This window comes from Pristis pectinata, chromosome 32, assembly GCF_009764475.1.
Source record: "Pristis pectinata isolate sPriPec2 chromosome 32, sPriPec2.1.pri, whole genome shotgun sequence".
NCBI classification, from domain to species: Eukaryota; Metazoa; Chordata; class Chondrichthyes; order Rhinopristiformes; family Pristidae; genus Pristis; species Pristis pectinata.
Window position 1 is genome coordinate 15719164 of NC_067436.1, and position 17851 is coordinate 15737014.

The 17851-nt window shown below is 44.1% G+C and overlaps 1 protein-coding gene and 1 long non-coding RNA gene across 2 annotated transcripts in view; one reads left to right on the top strand and one right to left on the bottom strand.

The window, feature by feature from the left end:
* ccdc33 (coiled-coil domain containing 33) overlaps positions 1-17851 on the bottom strand; it is a 241599-nt gene that overhangs the window by 68493 nt on the left and 155255 nt on the right. The window contains exon 13 of the mRNA XM_052042733.1: positions 15187-15402. Coding sequence (XP_051898693.1) covers positions 15187-15402 — 216 coding nt within the window. The remainder of the gene's footprint in view (positions 1-15186; positions 15403-17851) is intronic.
* The window catches only part of LOC127585342 (uncharacterized), a 30238-nt gene continuing 29034 nt past the window's right edge, over positions 16648-17851 (top strand). Inside the window, exon 1 of the long non-coding RNA XR_007958498.1 lies at positions 16648-16697. This is a non-coding gene — a long non-coding RNA (uncharacterized LOC127585342). The remainder of the gene's footprint in view (positions 16698-17851) is intronic.

Genomic DNA, 17851 nt, shown 5'->3' on the forward strand with positions numbered 1-17851 from the left:
AACTATAATCACTCTCTGAAAGTAAAGACAATTTGAAGTACATTCTCTCTCGCTTTAGCTGCTAATGATACACAACATGGGGTGGTTTTAAAAGGGATTGAGCAGGCTGTGTTTTCAACTATTTCAGATAAACATTCCTGTTTCTCTTTGATCTCGTTGAAAAGCTATTAAAATCCCAGATGAAAAAGGGGATGTAGAAGACTTAGAACAACTGAAAAAAGGGAAAAAAGGATTGCAACGTCGTTCTGGGAGATGAGGAAAGAGGCAAGACTGAAGATGAAAACGTAAGCAGGGTTGAGAAAGGCTTTGGACATCCGGCCTCGGAATAATCGCCAGGGCTCCATGTAGAGAAGGAGCTGTGTTAATCAGGAGCAGACACAGCCTGCAGTGAATAAATGTAAGGTGACAGCCCCTTTCTCTCCAAAGCTGCTGAACATGATTAGGTGTGGCTGGTGAATTAGAGGATTGGACACGGCACATGTTTCAGCAAGAGGGCATTGGTTACCACTGTTGGACAGGCAGTAGCAAAAACCAAAGGGCCAGTCATTGCACTCTCACTGAAGTGACAACTGCTGGAAGTGCTATACCACCTCAGGTGCCAGTTTGCATCATAGATAAGGGCCAAAAGAAAGTTGCAAACTCAAAGCAACTCCGGCCACTTGGAACAATTACACAGATTTACACAGTGTGCCATCACAGCTCTTTGTAACATCACGGTGCACTTCAGAAAGTGCTTTGTTGCTGCTTCATAAGCAAATCCACTTGGCCATTTAGTACACCAACATGACCAGCCATTTTGTAAGCAAACATAGGCAGCCATTTTGTACGCAGACACAACAAGCAGTTTACATACATGGCCACCACTCTGTAAAGACAGGCAGTTATTTTATACGTAACACAGCCAGTCACATAATGCATGAATATAACTAGCCATTTGAATGCAAACTCCACCATTTGAATGCAAACTCCACCAGCCATTTTACCCACAGCAAGAGCTCACGATGGGGACACAAGAGGCTGCAGATGCTGGAATCTGGAGCAACAAACAATCTGTTGGAGGAACTCTGCGGGTTGAGCAGCATCTGTGGGAGGAAAGGAATCGTCGGCGTTTCAGGTCGAAACCCCGACAAGATCTCATGATTCTGTGTGCCTGTTGTGCTGGTAATACCCCCATGAAGCCACTTGGACTCGCCCTATCAGAGACATCCCCTTTGTAATACACATCCTTCCCCCACCTTCTCTCCTACTGAAAACTAACTTGTATTCGTCTCTCTCCCAGTTCTGAGGAAGGGTCCCTGACCTGAAATGTTGACTGTTTCTCTTTCCGCAGATGCGGCCTGACCCGCTAAACGTTTCCAATGTTCTCTGTTTTTGTTTTAAGATCTCCAAAATCACAATGATGATTACATTTCTGCCAATAAAAGTGAAAAAACATCCATGATATAATTGAGGGACAAATCTAATGTAACACTTCAGGTCCCTTATATTGCTTTTCTCTCAGTATTAAGCTGGACGGATAACCACCCAGGGACAAGTGCTTCCTTACCAACAACGCGAGTTGCTGAAGGCGTATGAAAACAAAGGTGGGAATGTTAATGTACAGCCATTCCCAGACTGGGAGCCAACATAGTCGCCAATACGTAATGTTGCAATTTGCTTTTCACACATTGCTCACTATCAATAAGAAATTCTTCTCTGTGTACTAAGAGACTTGACATCTAGTGCTTTGAATGATGTGGAATTAAATATCTCGATGTAAAAATCGTGGAAGCAGCAAATCAGTGGGTGTCACTGATAACCACTGCTGTTCATATATTTTCCACCTTAACTGTATTCTAACAGGGTCCTGGGAGTGAACATCATCAATAGGCTGAATTGGTCCAACCACTTAGATGCCACAGCCAAGAAAGCTCAGCAGTACCTCTACTTCCTCAGGAGGCTAAAGAAATTTGGCATATCCCCGATGACCCTCACCAATTTTTATCGATGTACCATAGAAAGCATCCTATCCGGATGCATCGCAGCTTGGTGTGGCAACTGCTCTTCCCGAGACCGCAAGAAACTGCAGAGAGTTGTAGACACAGCTCAGCACATCACGGAAACCAGCCACCCCTCCATGGACTCTGTCTACACTTCTCGCTGCCACGGTAAAGCAGCCAACATAATCAAAGACCCCCACCCACCATGGACCTTCTCTCTTCTCCCCTGAAAGAAGCTGTCTTTGAGCCTGAAAGCACGTACCACCAGACTCAAGGACAGCTTGTTGCCTGCTGTTAAAAGACTACTGAACAGTCCCCTAGTACGATAAGATGGACTCTTGACCTCAGAATCTACCTCATTATGGCTTTGCATCTTATTATCTGCCTGCACTGTACTTTTTCTGTAAATGTAACACTTTATTCTGCTTTCTGTTATTGTTTTCCCTTGTACTACCTCAATGCATTGTATGGATGGCATGCAAAACAAATTTTTTCACTGTACCTCTGTACATGTGACAATAATAAACCAATTTACCAATTCTGTTCTGCTATTTGGGGCTAAACAAATGGGGCTGCAATCTAAGTACCATCTTACAACATTATAGGGGTAGCACTGTGGCAGAGCTACTGCCGCAGCTGCCTCACAGCTCCAACATCCAGGGTTCAATCCTCACCTCGGGTGCTGTCTGCGTGGAGTTTGCACGTTAGCCCCATGACCTTGTGAGTTTCCCCTGGGTACTCCTCCCACATCCCAGAGACACAAATTACTCTGGACTGACAGAGCAAATTAAAAAGATCTCCTTCACCCCCCTGGATGAGGGTTTGAAAACAGTGAGTTTAAGTTCATCGAATGAAAACTGTGGCCAATAAACCACCCTCAGAAAGAAGGAACTTGCTTTTCCATAGTAAGGAAAGAAAATATAGAATAAACTGAACAGTTCTAATAGGTGTGTTGGAACAAACAAAAGTTTGGGTGCATGTACATAAATCTTTGAAAGTGACATGACATGTTGAAAGAGCAGTTAGTAAAACATTTGGGATCATGGGATTTATAAGTAGATAAAGTTTGTAAGCAAGGAAGATAGTTTGAACCCCAACAAAACACTGGTCAGACCACAACTGGAGTATGATGTACAGTCTTGGCCTCCTTACCTGTGGGAGGATGTCTGGTGGTAGAGAGGTTCCGGGGTGATGGGTTTGCTGTATGAAGAGAGATTGAGTAAACTGGGACTGTAATTTTTTTAGAAAAAAATATTATATATATTTATTTATTAGCCACATGTGCATTGAAACACACAGTGAAATAAATCTTTTTGCGTTACTGAGAGTGTTCTGGGGGCAGCCCGCAAGTGTCGCCACGCTTCCGGCGCCAACATAGCACGCCCACAACTTCCTAACCTGTATGTCTTTTGGAATATGGGAGGAAACCGGAGCACCCGGAGGAAACCTACGCATGCACGGGGAGAACATACAGACTCCTTACAGACAGCGGCCGGAATTGAACCCGGGTCGCTGGCGCTGTAAAAGCGTTACGCTAACCGCTACACTACCGTGCCACCCCATCTACTATAACATTAAATTCTTAAGAGGCCTTTAGAGTCATAGAATACAGAAACAGGCCCTTCAGCCCAACTGGTCCATGCCATCCAAGCTAGTCCCATTTATCTGCATTAGGCCCATATCGCTCTAAACCTTTCCTATCCATGCACCTATCCAAATGACTTTTAAATATTGTAACTGTACCCACTTCTGCCTCTTCCTCTGGCAGCTTGTTCCATATACCCACCACCCTCAGGCTACATACAGGGAGGATGTTTCCCCTGATTGAGGAGGCCAGTTCCAGAGGGCACAGACGGAAAATAAGGGCCAGACAATTTAGTACAGAGATGAGGAGAAATTTTGTGATTCAGAGGACGGTGAACCTTTAGGATTCTCTACCCCAGGAGTTTAGTCACTGAGCACATTCAGAAGAGAGACTGACAGACTCTTGGGCTTTAGGCTATATGGAATAATGCTGGAAAAAGGCTCTGGTGTGGATGATCAAAGGGCCATGTGGAGTACTCCTGCTCCAATTCCTTGTGTGATATTCTAATGAAGAACTGCAACCAGTTCAGGAGATCACAATTTAGAAAGGATGTGAAATTCCCAGAAGAGGCTGTGGAAGTGATTTACTGAAACGGTTCCAGGAATGACGGGTTTCAGCAATGAAGTCAGACTAGAGAAGTCTCAGGGTTGTGTTTCTTGGAGCAAAGACGGCAGAAAGGAGATTCTATAGAGAAAACCATGATTGGTTTAGATGGAATAAATAGAGGGAAACTGTTCCCATCAGCAGGTGGTTCAAGGATTGGAGGAACTAATTCAAAGTGACAGGTAAAGGCACGAGTGGGGTGGGGGGCAGGAGGAAAAATACATAGATGTTGGTGATTATCTGTGCGTAATGGAGGTGGAAACACATCAGCCAAGCTTGCAAAAGGGGAGTGAACAGGCACTTGAGGGAGAGTAATTTTCAGGACAATGGCAAATGGGATTGAATAATCTGTTCTACAAGAAACAAACATGGGCAGGATGGGCTGAATGGCCTCCTGTGTAATTATGAGAAGAAAATTCTTGATTCAGAGCTGTTATTTGTTATGCCAGGGCTGATACTGTATCATTCCATGAACAGAGATGTGGTTTTTAATCACATAATTGAAAACATTTTAGAATTGAACAGTTACTTTTTCCTCTTCTGAAGTTCTTTGTATTTATTTTGTATGAGATTGTCATGAATTACAAACTGATAGTTTTATCGCAGAACCATAGTCTTGTAACACTCTGTACTTAAAACATCAACAGAGGGACAGTAAATTGAGGAATGTCTGCAGTGTGGAGTTTACACTGTAGTTCCAAAAGCCGAATTTTATCATTTCTCCGTAATGCTTAAAAGGAATAAAAATGTCATGGCAACACTGACTGGCAACAAGAGCAGAGACTATTCTGTGCAGAGTAGTAAGAAACAGCTGTGAACCATTTTGAGCAATTATGTAGAGAAAAGAGAGACTGATTTAATCAAGGAATTTAGGTTTACTTTCCTTTAATAAAGAGCCAAATAGCTGGTCTGGATTGTGCAACAAAATCAAGGCTGTTCACCAAAGGATGTTGAAATATTTCAATAAAACTGTGTGTGCTTGAGTAGTTTTGTGTGTGTGTGTTTCTGTGTGTCTCTGTGTGTGCGTGTGCATGTGTATGTGTGTGTGCACATGCACATGTGCATGTTACATATGCATGTGAAGGAAAAATAGCAGCATGAGGTGCAGACAAGTGTGCCTCAGGAGCAACCATCTGCAAAGTTACAGGAAAAAGATTTCGGTGTGGCTTGTTAAACATTAGGGATCTGCAATGGCCATTGGCAGGTCTACCATGTAGTTCAAGGACTGCGTATTTTTCTTTTCTTTTGAATTCAGTTCACAATCATCGTTTTTGGAGACAACTTTAAAAAATGTGATGATCTCGGTGCAATGTGAATTGGTACCTGAAGCTTATAGACAAAAATATTCAGAGACTGATAGCTGGCCATTATGTGGAAAAGAAGGTGTTTGAGAAGGAAGTGTTAAAACAGTTTCCTGGCAGTGAAATAGCAATTTCTGGGGCACAGGTGCAGCTGGCAAAGATAGAGGCTGAACGAGAGCAAACCCAGTTAAAGATAGAGGCTGAACGAGAGCAAAATAAATTAGAAGCTGAACGAGAACAAAATAAATTAGAAGCTGAACGAGAGCAAAAGAAATTAGAGGCCGAACAAAAGATAACTCAGATGAAGTTAGAGGCTGAACGGGAACGAGAGATAACTCGGATGAAGTTAGAGGCTGAACGGGAACGGGAACTAATTCGGTTAAAGTTTGAGGCAGAGGAGAAGGAAAAACAGAGGCAGCATGAGTTACAAATGAAGCGTAGGAGTTCGGAATCTGATTCTGATGATGGTTTTTCAGCCAGCAGGGTTTAAGGTAGAGAGTGTGTGTGTTTGTGTGTGTGGGGTGTGCTTACGTCAATAGAAGATAAAGGACGTAATGCTTGTTAAACATTAGGGATCTGCAATGGCCATTGGCAGGTCTACCATGTAGTTCAAGGACTGTGTATTTTTCTTTTCTTTTGAATTCAGTTCACAATCATCGTTTTTGGAGACAACTTTAAAAAATGTGATGATCTCGGTGCAACACACTATCCCATGGCACTGGCTCAAAGCAATGTAAAGGTTTGTCATTATTCAGTCCATTCTGTGGCCCTCTCAGAATGACCCAAATTTCTGTAGAACCCATGGAGTACTTGTCAATAGCAGTTACCATTGTAATGTCAGGAACATGGCAGCTTCTGCACAGCAACCTCCCACAAATGCAGGGGAGCGCTCCTTCCTGCCCTGAAGAATATTTATCCTTCTTTCAACATTCCAGAGACAGGTCTTCGCTTTGCTCTTTGTGGGATCTTCCCATGCATTAATGAGTTGCTGTATTTCCTGCATTATAACAGTATCCAGACTTGAAAGGCACTGGGTGTAAAGCCCTCTGGAACTTTCTGAAAGGGATGTTAAAGGCGGCGCAAAAATGTAAATCCCTCCTTTACAATGCAGATCAATCTTCATTTATTGTTGGATCACAGTTGAGTTATTGCTATTTGTTCACAGTGCAATTCTCTCCTGGATTTACAATGTATTGTATACCTCACATGCAATGATGAGGCCTAAAAAGAGGCCATTTTGCCCATTGTGCCTGTGTCCAAATATAGGTGATACTTTTAATCAAGGTGGCAGCTGACAGCTGGTTAAGCCCAGGAGTATGATTTACCCATCTGTCAAAGCATTCCAATGGGTGGGCTTATCTGGGCTCCACCTCATTGTGACAGTAGGGCCCAGAAGCCGCTGCGCTGTGCTGAATTCAACAGCCAGGTTGGTTACACTTCCTTCAGGTAAGTGAGGACCTGGTGGGTGGGAGGGAGATGAGCACGGGAAATTCCAGCCGATGACACCATGAGGTCGAGGCTTGGACCCGCAGCCTTCCAGCCCAAAGATCTAAGATTTATTGACTGAACCAAGTTAGCAACAGTTGGAGTTGTGGAGGCTGAATGATTGAATATATTCAAGTCTGCAACAGGGGCAGGCACCGTAGTGTAGCGGTTAGCATAACGCTATTACAGTCCCAGCAACCCAGGTTCAATTCCAGCCGCTGTCTGTAAGGAGTTTGTACGTTCTCCCCGTGTCTGCGTGGGTTTCCTCCAGGTGCTCCGGTTTCCTCCCACATTCCAAAGACATACAGGTTAGGAAGTTGTGGGCATGTTATGTTGGCGCCAGAAGTGTGGCGACACTTGCGGGCTGCCCCCAGAACACTCTACACAAAAGATGCATTTCACTGTGTGTTTCGATGTACGTGTGACTAATAAAGATATCTTATCTTATATTTGGAGTAGAGGGGAATCAAAGTTTATGGGGGACGGAGGGGGGGGAAGTGGATCTGACACCATGATCAGATTAACCTTGCTGATTGGGGCAGCAGGTTCAAGAGCCAATAGACCTACTGTAGCTGCTGTATCTTATCTTAGATTTAATCATTACTATTCCACCGATGGGATTGATCAGTAAATGCTCCTCAATTAAAAATTCCACGTAACTTCTTCAAACACAAGGCCAATAATCTTAACCCATATTAAATAACCAGCTAATGGAAACATTGCTTACAACATTAAACAGGCAGAATTAGCTGCAGGGATGTTGAGCTACTCTCTGTGGGTTTAGTTACTGGTTACGGACAACTTAATTATTCCCTTCAATAGTTTATTGAGGAATGGTTAATCTTGGTAGAAAAAGATTCTGTACAAATGTGGGACAGGATCAGTGTTTGCAACTCATTGAGGTTTGCTGACTAACTGCCTGAAGCCCAGCTGTTCCTTGCTGATACAGATGTTTAATTGCAAATTCACATGGTCCAGATTAGAAAAGAGTACATCAGAATTACATATTATTTAACAGGTATAATAGGGTTTAGTCAATTTTTATTTTTTCTGTTTCCTTAAGATAAGGACATAATAGCACCAATTAAGATATTAATGATACTGCGTTGTTTGTCTTAATGATAAGATCCATTCACAGGGGATTTGAATTATCCAATGTTTTGGGGTTGATCACATTATACTACAGACAGAAAATGTTGTACTTACGTAACGTCTTATCACATCTTGCAGAAATGCCTCAGTCCTTCACACAATGTGAAATGTGGTGACTGTCATTTCAGACAACACATGACTACACTTCAAATAGCTCTTCATTCATTGTGAGGCTTTTTGGGAAGTGCAGAGGTTATGAAATACTCTGTACACAGGAGCATAAAAACAAGAGGCCCTTCAACCCTTTAAGCTTGTTCTGTCACTCAGTGTAGCAACAGTCAAATAGTGTGTCCTAACTCTATGTCTGCCCCAGCAACAGCACTAAAACTAAAACTTACCCAGGTGTCCTCTAGATGACACAGAGTTATAGAGAGATACAGCACGCAAGTGGGCTCTTTAGCCCACTGAGTCCACACCAACTATCAAGCGCCCATTTATAGTAATTCCCCCCCTCACCCATTTTATTCTCCGCACATTCCCGTTAACTTCCCGCCCCTCCCTGATTCTACCACTCACCTCACACATTAGTGGCGATTTACTGTGGCCAATTAACCTACCAATGTGTATATTTTTAGGATGTGGGAGGAAACCGGTGTGCCCGAGGGAAACTCGCGCGGTCACAGGGAGAAGATGCAGACTCCACACAGACAGCACCAGAGGTCAGGATCCATCCTGGGTCACTGAAGTTGTGAGCCCTGGTTCCCGTGCTGGTGTTGGGCAGGCACGGTAGTGTAGCTGTTAGCATAATGCTATTACAGTGCCAGCGATCCCGGTTCAATTCCGGCCGCTGTCTGTAAAGAGTTTGTACGTTCTCCCCGTGTCTGCATGGGTTTCCTCCGGGTGCTCCGGTTTCCTCCCACATTCCAAAGACATATGGGTTAGGAAGTTGTGGGCATGCTATGTTTGCGCCGGAAGCGTGGCGACACTTACGGGCTGCCCCCAGAACACTCTACACAAAAGATGCATTTCACTGTGTGTTTCGATGTACATGTGACTAATAAAGATATCTTATCTTATCTAATCAGTGGCACCATCTTCTGCCTGGACCCTACCTTGCTGATTCCCCAGTGCAGCTCCACAGAGCAGTAAGTCCTCCCACAGGCCCCCCTCTGACTATATACTGGCCAACTCCCCTCTATCTTTCAGTTCACGTGAAAGGTCTTGACCCAAGACGTCAACTGTCCATTTCCCTCCACAGAACCTGCCTGACCTGCTGAGTTCCTCCAGCATTTTGAGTGTTTCTCCAGATTCCAGCATCTGCCGGTCTCTTGTGTCTCCCTCCTGGTGCCAGCATTGCAACCATGGTTCAATAGACTGGGGACTGACTCCTGGGACAGAGGCAAGTCATACTTTTATTACTTATTTAAATTAATTCTATTGATTTTAAATGCTGTGCAAATATGCTTTTAACTGTAAATTTAAATAAAAACAGAATATTCAAGAACGTTTTAAACAATTTTTTTTACGTGCCCTGGCAAAGCAAAGACACTCACAAACATTCAGTAGCCATGACGACACTGGCAGCTTTGACATCCCATGATCCTGAGGGTAGGGCAAAGCTTTGCCGGCTGTCAAAGCCATCGTGTGGGAGTAGCTGGCCGCCTGTGCTGCATCAAAACCCTGGGAGTCAGGCCACCCATAGGAGACCGCACTGGGGCCTTGCTGGAACACACAGCATGGGCTCTGGGGAGGGGCAGGGGCCAGCGATCTTTGGGGCAACAGAAGATCATCTTGGCAACTGACCTTGTACCAAAGATGCACCATCCTGTAGATGGACAAATGTCTTCTTATCTCTATCCTGAATGGCTGACACCCTACGTTAAAGCCCATCGGGGGAAATATCATCCTTACATTTTCCTTGTTAAGTCCTGTAACAATTTTGTACGTTTGGATTGGTATCATGGTTGGCACAGACATCGTGGCTGAAGAGCCTGTTCCTGTGCTGTGGTGTTCTAGACACAAGAGAGAGTGCAGCTGCTGGAAATCTGGAACAACATACACAAAATGCTGGAGGAACTCGGCAGGTCGGGCAGCATCTGTGGAGGGAAATAAACAGTCGACGTTTCGGGTCGAGACCCTTCATCAGGACTGGAAAGGAAGAGGGCAGAAGCCAGAATAAAAGGGTGGGGGGAGGAGGAGGAGCACGAGCTGGCGGGTGACAGGTGAGATCAGGTGAGAGGGGGGAAGGTAGGTGGGTTGGCAGGGGGGTTAGCCAGGATCTCCTGGTGGCCAGCCATTTTAGTTCCACTTCCCATTCCCACACTGACGTGAATGTCCAGGGCCTCCTCTACTGCCACGTTGAGGCCAGATGCAGGTTGGTGGGGCAACACCTCATATTCTGTCTTGATAGTCTCCAACATGACGGCATGAACATCAATTTCTCTAACTTCCAGTAACCCCTCTGTTTTCCTTCCCCCCCCCTTGTTTTCTCTCATTCCTGTGGCCCCTTCACCCCTTCTCTTTCCCCTCCCCCCGCCCTCACAACCTGCCCACCTCCTTCCCTTTATCCCATGGTCAACTATCCTCTCCTATCAGATTCCTTCTCCTTCAGCCCTTTGCCTTTTCCAACTATCACCTCCCAGCTTCTCACACCCAGCCTCCCCCACCCACCTACCTTCCCCCTCGCACTTGACACGATGAGACGGACTCTTGACCTCACAATCTACCTTGTTAAGACCTTGCACCTTATTGTCTACCTGCAGTGCACTTCCCTGTAGCTGTGACACTTTACTCTGTACTCTGTTATTGTTTTTAACCTGTACTACCTCAATGCACTGTGTAATGAATTGATCTGTACGAACGGTATGTAAAACAAGGTCCTTCTACCTCGGTACAAGTGACAATAATAAACCAATTCCAATACCCACCAGCCAGGTCATGTTCCTCCCCCTACCCTTTTACTCTGGCTTCTGCCCTCTTCTTTTCCAGTTCTGTTAAAGGGTCTCGGTCCGAAACGTCGACTGTTCATTTCCCTCCATAGATGCTGCCTGATCTCCAGCATTTTGTGTCCATTGCTGTACTGTTCTATGTTCTATTTTCTGTATTTGTAGGTTTAGTTATAATACTTTTAGCTGATTAACTCAGTACCAGATGCATCAACAGAGCTGCTGATTAATGCAGCAATTGACAGAATTTTAACCACTGGATATTTATTGAACTAAAATGCCTCTTTGTTTTCTTTATGGAACATAACATTTACCAGCCTTTTATCATTGCTTAAACCAAATTGCAGCCTTGCTTTGAAATGTCATTACTGTATTACAAGAATAAAAGGCAGATATTTGTAATACTTATCTGAGCTCTAAATGTTCTTTCATCTGCACAGGTACTTGAGTGAGCAGGGCATAGAGAGCATGGAATTAATGCAGGCAAGTGGGATTAGTATTGATAGGCATGATGGTCAGTATAGACACAGTGGGCCGAAGGGCCTGTTTCTATGCTGTACAACTCCATGACTCTGTCACTCTATCTCCAATGTACTCACTTTCTCCCCATATGCCTTAAAACTCATGACTAACAAAAACCTGTCAATCAATTTAAAGTGAATATTTGACCTGAAGGCAATTTCAATGCATCTCATTCATTATGTAGGTGATGTCCTTCCCTATCTGAGGGAGGCCAGGAGAATGCACTGTAGGTCATTGAGACAACTCCTCACTCTATCCTTGATCAATATTAGGGGACCTTATTTGTGCATCACCACTCCTAACTGAGGGGTTTGAGTTAACATGGACAGGTACATGGATGGGAAAGGTTTAGAGAGAGATGGCCCAAATGTAGACTAGCTTGGGTGGGAACCTTGGTTGGCGTGGACAAGAAGGGCCTGTTTCCATGCTGGATAACTCTGTGACTCTCTGTAACATCTCTTCAGAAGAGGGCACCTCCAACACTGGCACTGTGTTCTTACCACCACATTGCCCCTTGCATGGGTCAGCTGGAGGGGAAATCAGAGAAACAGGGAATTTAGCTAACTGGTTTTATATTCAGAGTATAGATCCCGACTCCCCAGTGCTGTGGTTCGCTGAAGATGTTTGGGGTGGATCACTAGCACCAATGGTAAGATCTGAAAACAGATGAAAAGGAAATGTAATGAGGGAGCCACCTGGGCCACTTGGGTACTAAGCAATGCAAGACCTTCTTATTAATTAAGAATTTCCTTACTGAAGATGCTCTGGTATTGGGAAAAATAATTTTTTGCTCAGGTTCAGAAACGACATTTTTTTCATTTGAAAGAAACGTACGAGAAGCGGCTGGAGGGTCAGATCTCAGTCTCGTTTCCTGGCTTCCAATACCAGGGTTTACTGAAGGACTTCATGGCCGGTTGCAAAGTGGTTGTGAGTGGAGGCTGCAGGCGAGGGAGCTGAGGGTAGGTCATAGAGAGGGCTGTGGACAAGAATGTGGAGCAAGGGGCGTGTGGCTGAAGATATTTACTTGGGGTATTCTTGCTGTATGCCGGCAGCTTTAATCAGCAGCTGACCCGTGCTATGAATGTTCTGCAGCATTTCAACTAATAGATGGAAAAGTATTTCTCCCCCTCCCTCAGATTCCATCCTTCCAGCCCACCTCAACTGAGTCTGCACCCCAAGGCAGGCCACACAGCCCACAGGTTCATTGCAGCATTTATGCTCATCATCAGCCTCCCCTCAATTTATGTTCACATACTCTTAACAACATATCCTTCTGAAATCTATCATTGCTGTTTGGGAGCTTGCTGTGCGTAATCTGGTTTCTATATTTCCTACACTTCAGAAGTACATCATTGACCTTAAAGCCCTTTAGGATGTTGCAAAAGGCCCTATAGAAAGCCAAGAATATCTAGCCTTCAATCTGGTTTCTTCTCAAACTCCTGCCAGTTATTTGCCTCAACACTGACAGGAGTTTACATGTCTCAACGTTGACAGGAGTTTACAAGTCCCACATTCCAACCACTACCTGAATCTTATTGCATCAATCAGTGAATCAATCTTACACTCATGGCTCTTAGTTATCATGGGCACGCAAGTGGGAGTATCCAACGCTGTCATTATTTCAGAGAACTCTGCTGGCTCACAGTCCCTTTTCTAGCAAGAAGTGCTGCAATATTTGCTTCAATCCTAACACCAATGTAAACTAACATCTTCCTTTATAGGCAACAAAAGCATTTACATTGGGAAAGTGACAGGTGTTAAGAGTGCTTCCACCTTTAGCCAACTATCCTGACTACTCTGAATGACTGGTAATTGGTAATTGGTTTATTATTGTCACATATACCGAGATAAAGCTGAAAACTTTGTTTTGCGTGCCATCCATACAAGACATAAGTACATCGAGGTAGTACAAAGGGAAAAGCGATAACAGAATGCAGAATACAGTCTTAAATACAGAATATAGCCTTATAGATTATAGACACAGAATATAGATATGTATCTTATAGATACAGATCTTGTATCATATATCCTATAGATATATGTATCTTATAGATGCAGAATATAGTCTTAAGTACATTGAGGTAATACAAAGGGAAGAGCAATAACAGAATGCAGAATACAGTCTTACAGTTACAGAGAAACTGCAGTGCAGGAAGACAAATAAGGTGCAAGGGCCACGGCAAGGTAGATAAAGAGATCAAGAGTTCACTTTTATCAAAAAGGGGTCCGTTCAAGAGTCTTATTAATGAGATTGATTAATGAACCCTAGATTTACAGTTACTGGTAAAACCTGCTGTACCTCTGAGTTAAGTAACGTGGATTGGGAAATAAGACATTACAATGTACACATGATATGTAGCAATTATTTTTTAAAAGTGGCATTGACATTGTGAAGGTGTCGGATGGTAAAATGCCAATCAATGCTCTTGGCATTCAGCACTTTGAACAGCTCCCACTTTGACATTACAGTCATCAAATGTACTGGAGACAAAGCTTCGAGTGACTTCAGCAACCGCTGAAGCATACAGACCCTCAGCACGCTTTTCCTCCCCCTCTCACCAGTTCAGGCAGCTTTCAATTATTTCTCTTTGTTCTCTGACAGGCTCTGCAGTGGCTAAGGAGAGGTGTGAGACGCCTGAAGGGATTTTTTTTTCCCTTTTTGTATTATAGCACAAATACCAAAAGATCAAGAGTCTGAGATGGAGGGGAAAGAATCTTAATAACTGCAGCTGTAGCCCACAGGCAGCCAAGCAAATTTATAAAAAAATATAAAAGGCATTCAGTCTCTTAGTGACAATGAGGACTTTAATATTTGACTGACGTTTTAAGCCACAAAGCTGCCTTCAGCTTGGGTCTAACTGTCTATCCATGGAAAGAGTCAGATGGATGGCTGGTGTCCAGTGGCCCTGCTTAGGACAAGCTGGTAGTCACACTTACAGTTCAAGGACAATCTTCATTTATAGAGCACCCTCAAGTATGGCAAAATGATGGCATGAGATACAAGCCCCAATCTTGACTTCATTGGCTCATGCAGTGTAGTTCGGCACAGCATTGTGGGCCAAAGGGCCTGTTCTTGTGCAGTTCTATGTTTGAATACAATAAAATTCCAATTTTCCAGCACCATTTTTCTGGACTATTAGATGTTACTCCAATTATTACACACACATTATTTATTTTTTTTAAATGTCACACAGTGGCATAATTAAGTTCCTAGTGAACCCAATGAGTTTAAAGGAAGCGGGAACTATACAGTACAAGGCAGCTGGATCCCAACTCTGGGCACAAACCTACCCACATTCCCAACCCCAACCTTAGCTCTGGCTACACATCCTGCCCACAGTCCGGATCTCGTCCCTGCCTACTACTCCGGCCCCACACCCCACTTGTATTGTGCACCAGCAGATGTACACACACAAATAAAGAGATGCAGAGATATTTTCACACACACACACACACACACACACACACACACACACACACACACACACACACACACACAGAAACACACACACACACACACGCACACACACAGAAACACTGGGACGCTGGAGAGAAAGATGAATAAATTCAGCAAATATTCACCACAGGAAAAGATGCACTGTCTGAAGAGAGTGATACAGTTTGCTCAAATTTCCATCAATCCCAAAACAATACTTAAAATCTTTTTGTTGTACCTCTGCATGTGGTGCTGCCGCCCTTTCCTGGACTGGTGATTGGGTGCACTCTTCCGTCGTTGTCAGGCAAAGCCCTGAGGAGGTGTCAGGGTTGACAGCAGCCAGTGAAGTGCTTATGGTTTGGTGATGCTTCAGGCTGAGGGGGCTCCTTAGGGTTTGGTCTTGCGCACTGGGCACACGGGAGGGATAAGTCACCGCAAGAATCGAATCTGGTCGCTGAAACGTAGAGAGAAATACCTGGATTCAGTTTGGGTAGTTATTTCAACAGCAGTCAGATGGGTCGGACCTTGCCTCTAAGGCAGAAAGTTGTGTGTTAAGTCCCAATCCAGAGACTAGAATAAATCTCGTCTGACGTGAGAAGTGAGAACCACAGGAGTGCTGCACTGTCAGAGGTGAGGTCTAACAAATAAAACATTAAAGCAGAACTTGGTGGTATTGCCTTGAAGTGCAAAGAATCCCATCGCATTAATTTAATCCCACTCTTGTCCTGGCCAATATTGACCACACAACCATTATCATGAAGACACTGAATGAAAGTCAGAAACTGCACATGCTGGAAGACAATGATGAAGAACCCGGACCTGAAATGTGAACTGTTTCTCTCTCCACAGACGCTGCCTGACCTGCTGAGTGTTTCCAGTATTTTCTGTTTTTATATCATGATAATCTGGTTGCCTACCTCACGACATCTTGTGGAAACCTACTGTGTTTCCTGACAGGGACTGCACTTCAGCACTGTTCCAATGGCTAGAAAGTGCTCTGTGGTGTTCTGAGGCTGTGAGAGTTACTGTGGACGTTCAAGCATGTTTATACTTCATGTAGGTGGCAAATTTACTCCATACTTACTGTCCACTGGCTCCTGCCTGATGACTCACCTTCTCTCCCAGACCTACAGGGAGAGCTGGAGTGGGAATGAGTTGCCCCAAAGTTCCAAGGACCCAGTTTCTATCCTGGCCTTTCTTTGGCTGCGTGGTTTTCCTCTGAGTGCTCCGGATTCCTCCCAAAGATTGGTTGATAGGTTAATTGGCCGCTGTTGGTGTAGGTGGGTGGTAGGGGAATCAGGAGGAGCATGTGAGAGAGCCAGGTGACAGGGAAATAAGTGGGGAAATGAGACTGACGAGAATCAGAGCCAACGTTGGATTCAATGGGCTGAAGAATCTTCTACGTTATCGGTATTGGTTTATTATTGTCACATACACTAAGATACAGTGAAAAGCTTTTTCTTGCCTGCCATCCAGACAGATCAGTCCATACACAAGTACATCGAGGTAGTAAAAAGGAAAACAATGCAGAATATAGTGTTACAGTTACAGAAAAAGTGCAGTGCACACAGAGAAATGTCGCAATAAAATCTGAGAAGTGGAGACACAAGTTAATGATTCACTTATTTAACAGGGAGGTTGGGATAGAAGCTGGGTCTAGGGAACTTTGAGGCAACTCATTCCCACTCCGGTTCTCCCTCTAGGTGTGGGAGAGAAGGTTTCATGGCATCAGGCAGGAACCAGCAGACAGTAAGTAATGGAGTAACTTTGCCACCTACGTGAAGTGTAGCGGTTAGCGTAATGCTATTACAGCGCCAGCGATCCGGGTTCAATTCCCGCTGCTGTCTGTAAGGAGTTTATATGTTCTCCCCATGTCTGCATGGGTTTCCTCTGGGTGCTCTGGTTTCCTCCCACATTCCAAAGACTTTTAGTTCGGAGTTGTGGGCATGCTATGTTGGCACCAGAAGCGCGGCGACACTTGCAGGCTGCCCCCAGAACATTCTCATTAACGCAAAAAGACGCATTTCACTGTGTGTTTCGACGTACATGTGACTAATAAATAAAATTTTAAAAAATGCTTGAACATCCACAGTAACTCTCACAACCTCAGAACACCACAGAGCAGAGCTTTCCCACCCTGTAGGAAAGGTTTGCACAGAGAGTGTTAGCATGGCTGAGATTAAGTGGACAAAAGAGGCAGACAACTAATATACAACAAGATGAAAGGTCGCTGACCTGAAAGGTTAACTCTACTTCTCGCTCCACAGGAGCTGTCTGGTTTGTTGAGTGTTTCCAGCAGTTGCTGTTTTCAACTTATTGTATGCAGCGAGATTCTGGAAATATTCCTAAAGGGAATTTTTCTTTCGATGTTTACTACCACATATGATCACATCCTCGGAGCACTAACCAATGATTACCCCTCAATCGTGAAGACAGATTACCTCGTTATTATCAGGTAATCTTTGTGGGATCTTGCTGTGGACAAAAATTGGTGGCTGTGTTTCTCATATTGCAACAGTGACTACAATTCAAAAGGTCTATAAAGCTCTTGAGACATCCTGAGGACATTGCATTTCCTAGGAATATAGACCATTTCTAGTCCATTTTGTTCAACTACGAATACACACTTATTTTTTTCCTCAACAGGAAAGACAAATTTTCCTTGCCCATTTTCGTGGCTCATTGGACAAGGGGCTTCAGCCCTCTAACCAATGGGGCAATAGGAGCAATGTGCTGATGCTCTAGAACCAGGAATCCAGTACATAGACTAATGATCTCAGGAATGAGTTCAGATCCCACCCTGGGCAGATAAAGCAAATTAATCCTGTTAACCACATGCCCTGAAACCGATAAAGGTGACCATGAAATTGCTGGACGAGGTATTTTTCTTAAGGAAGGAAACC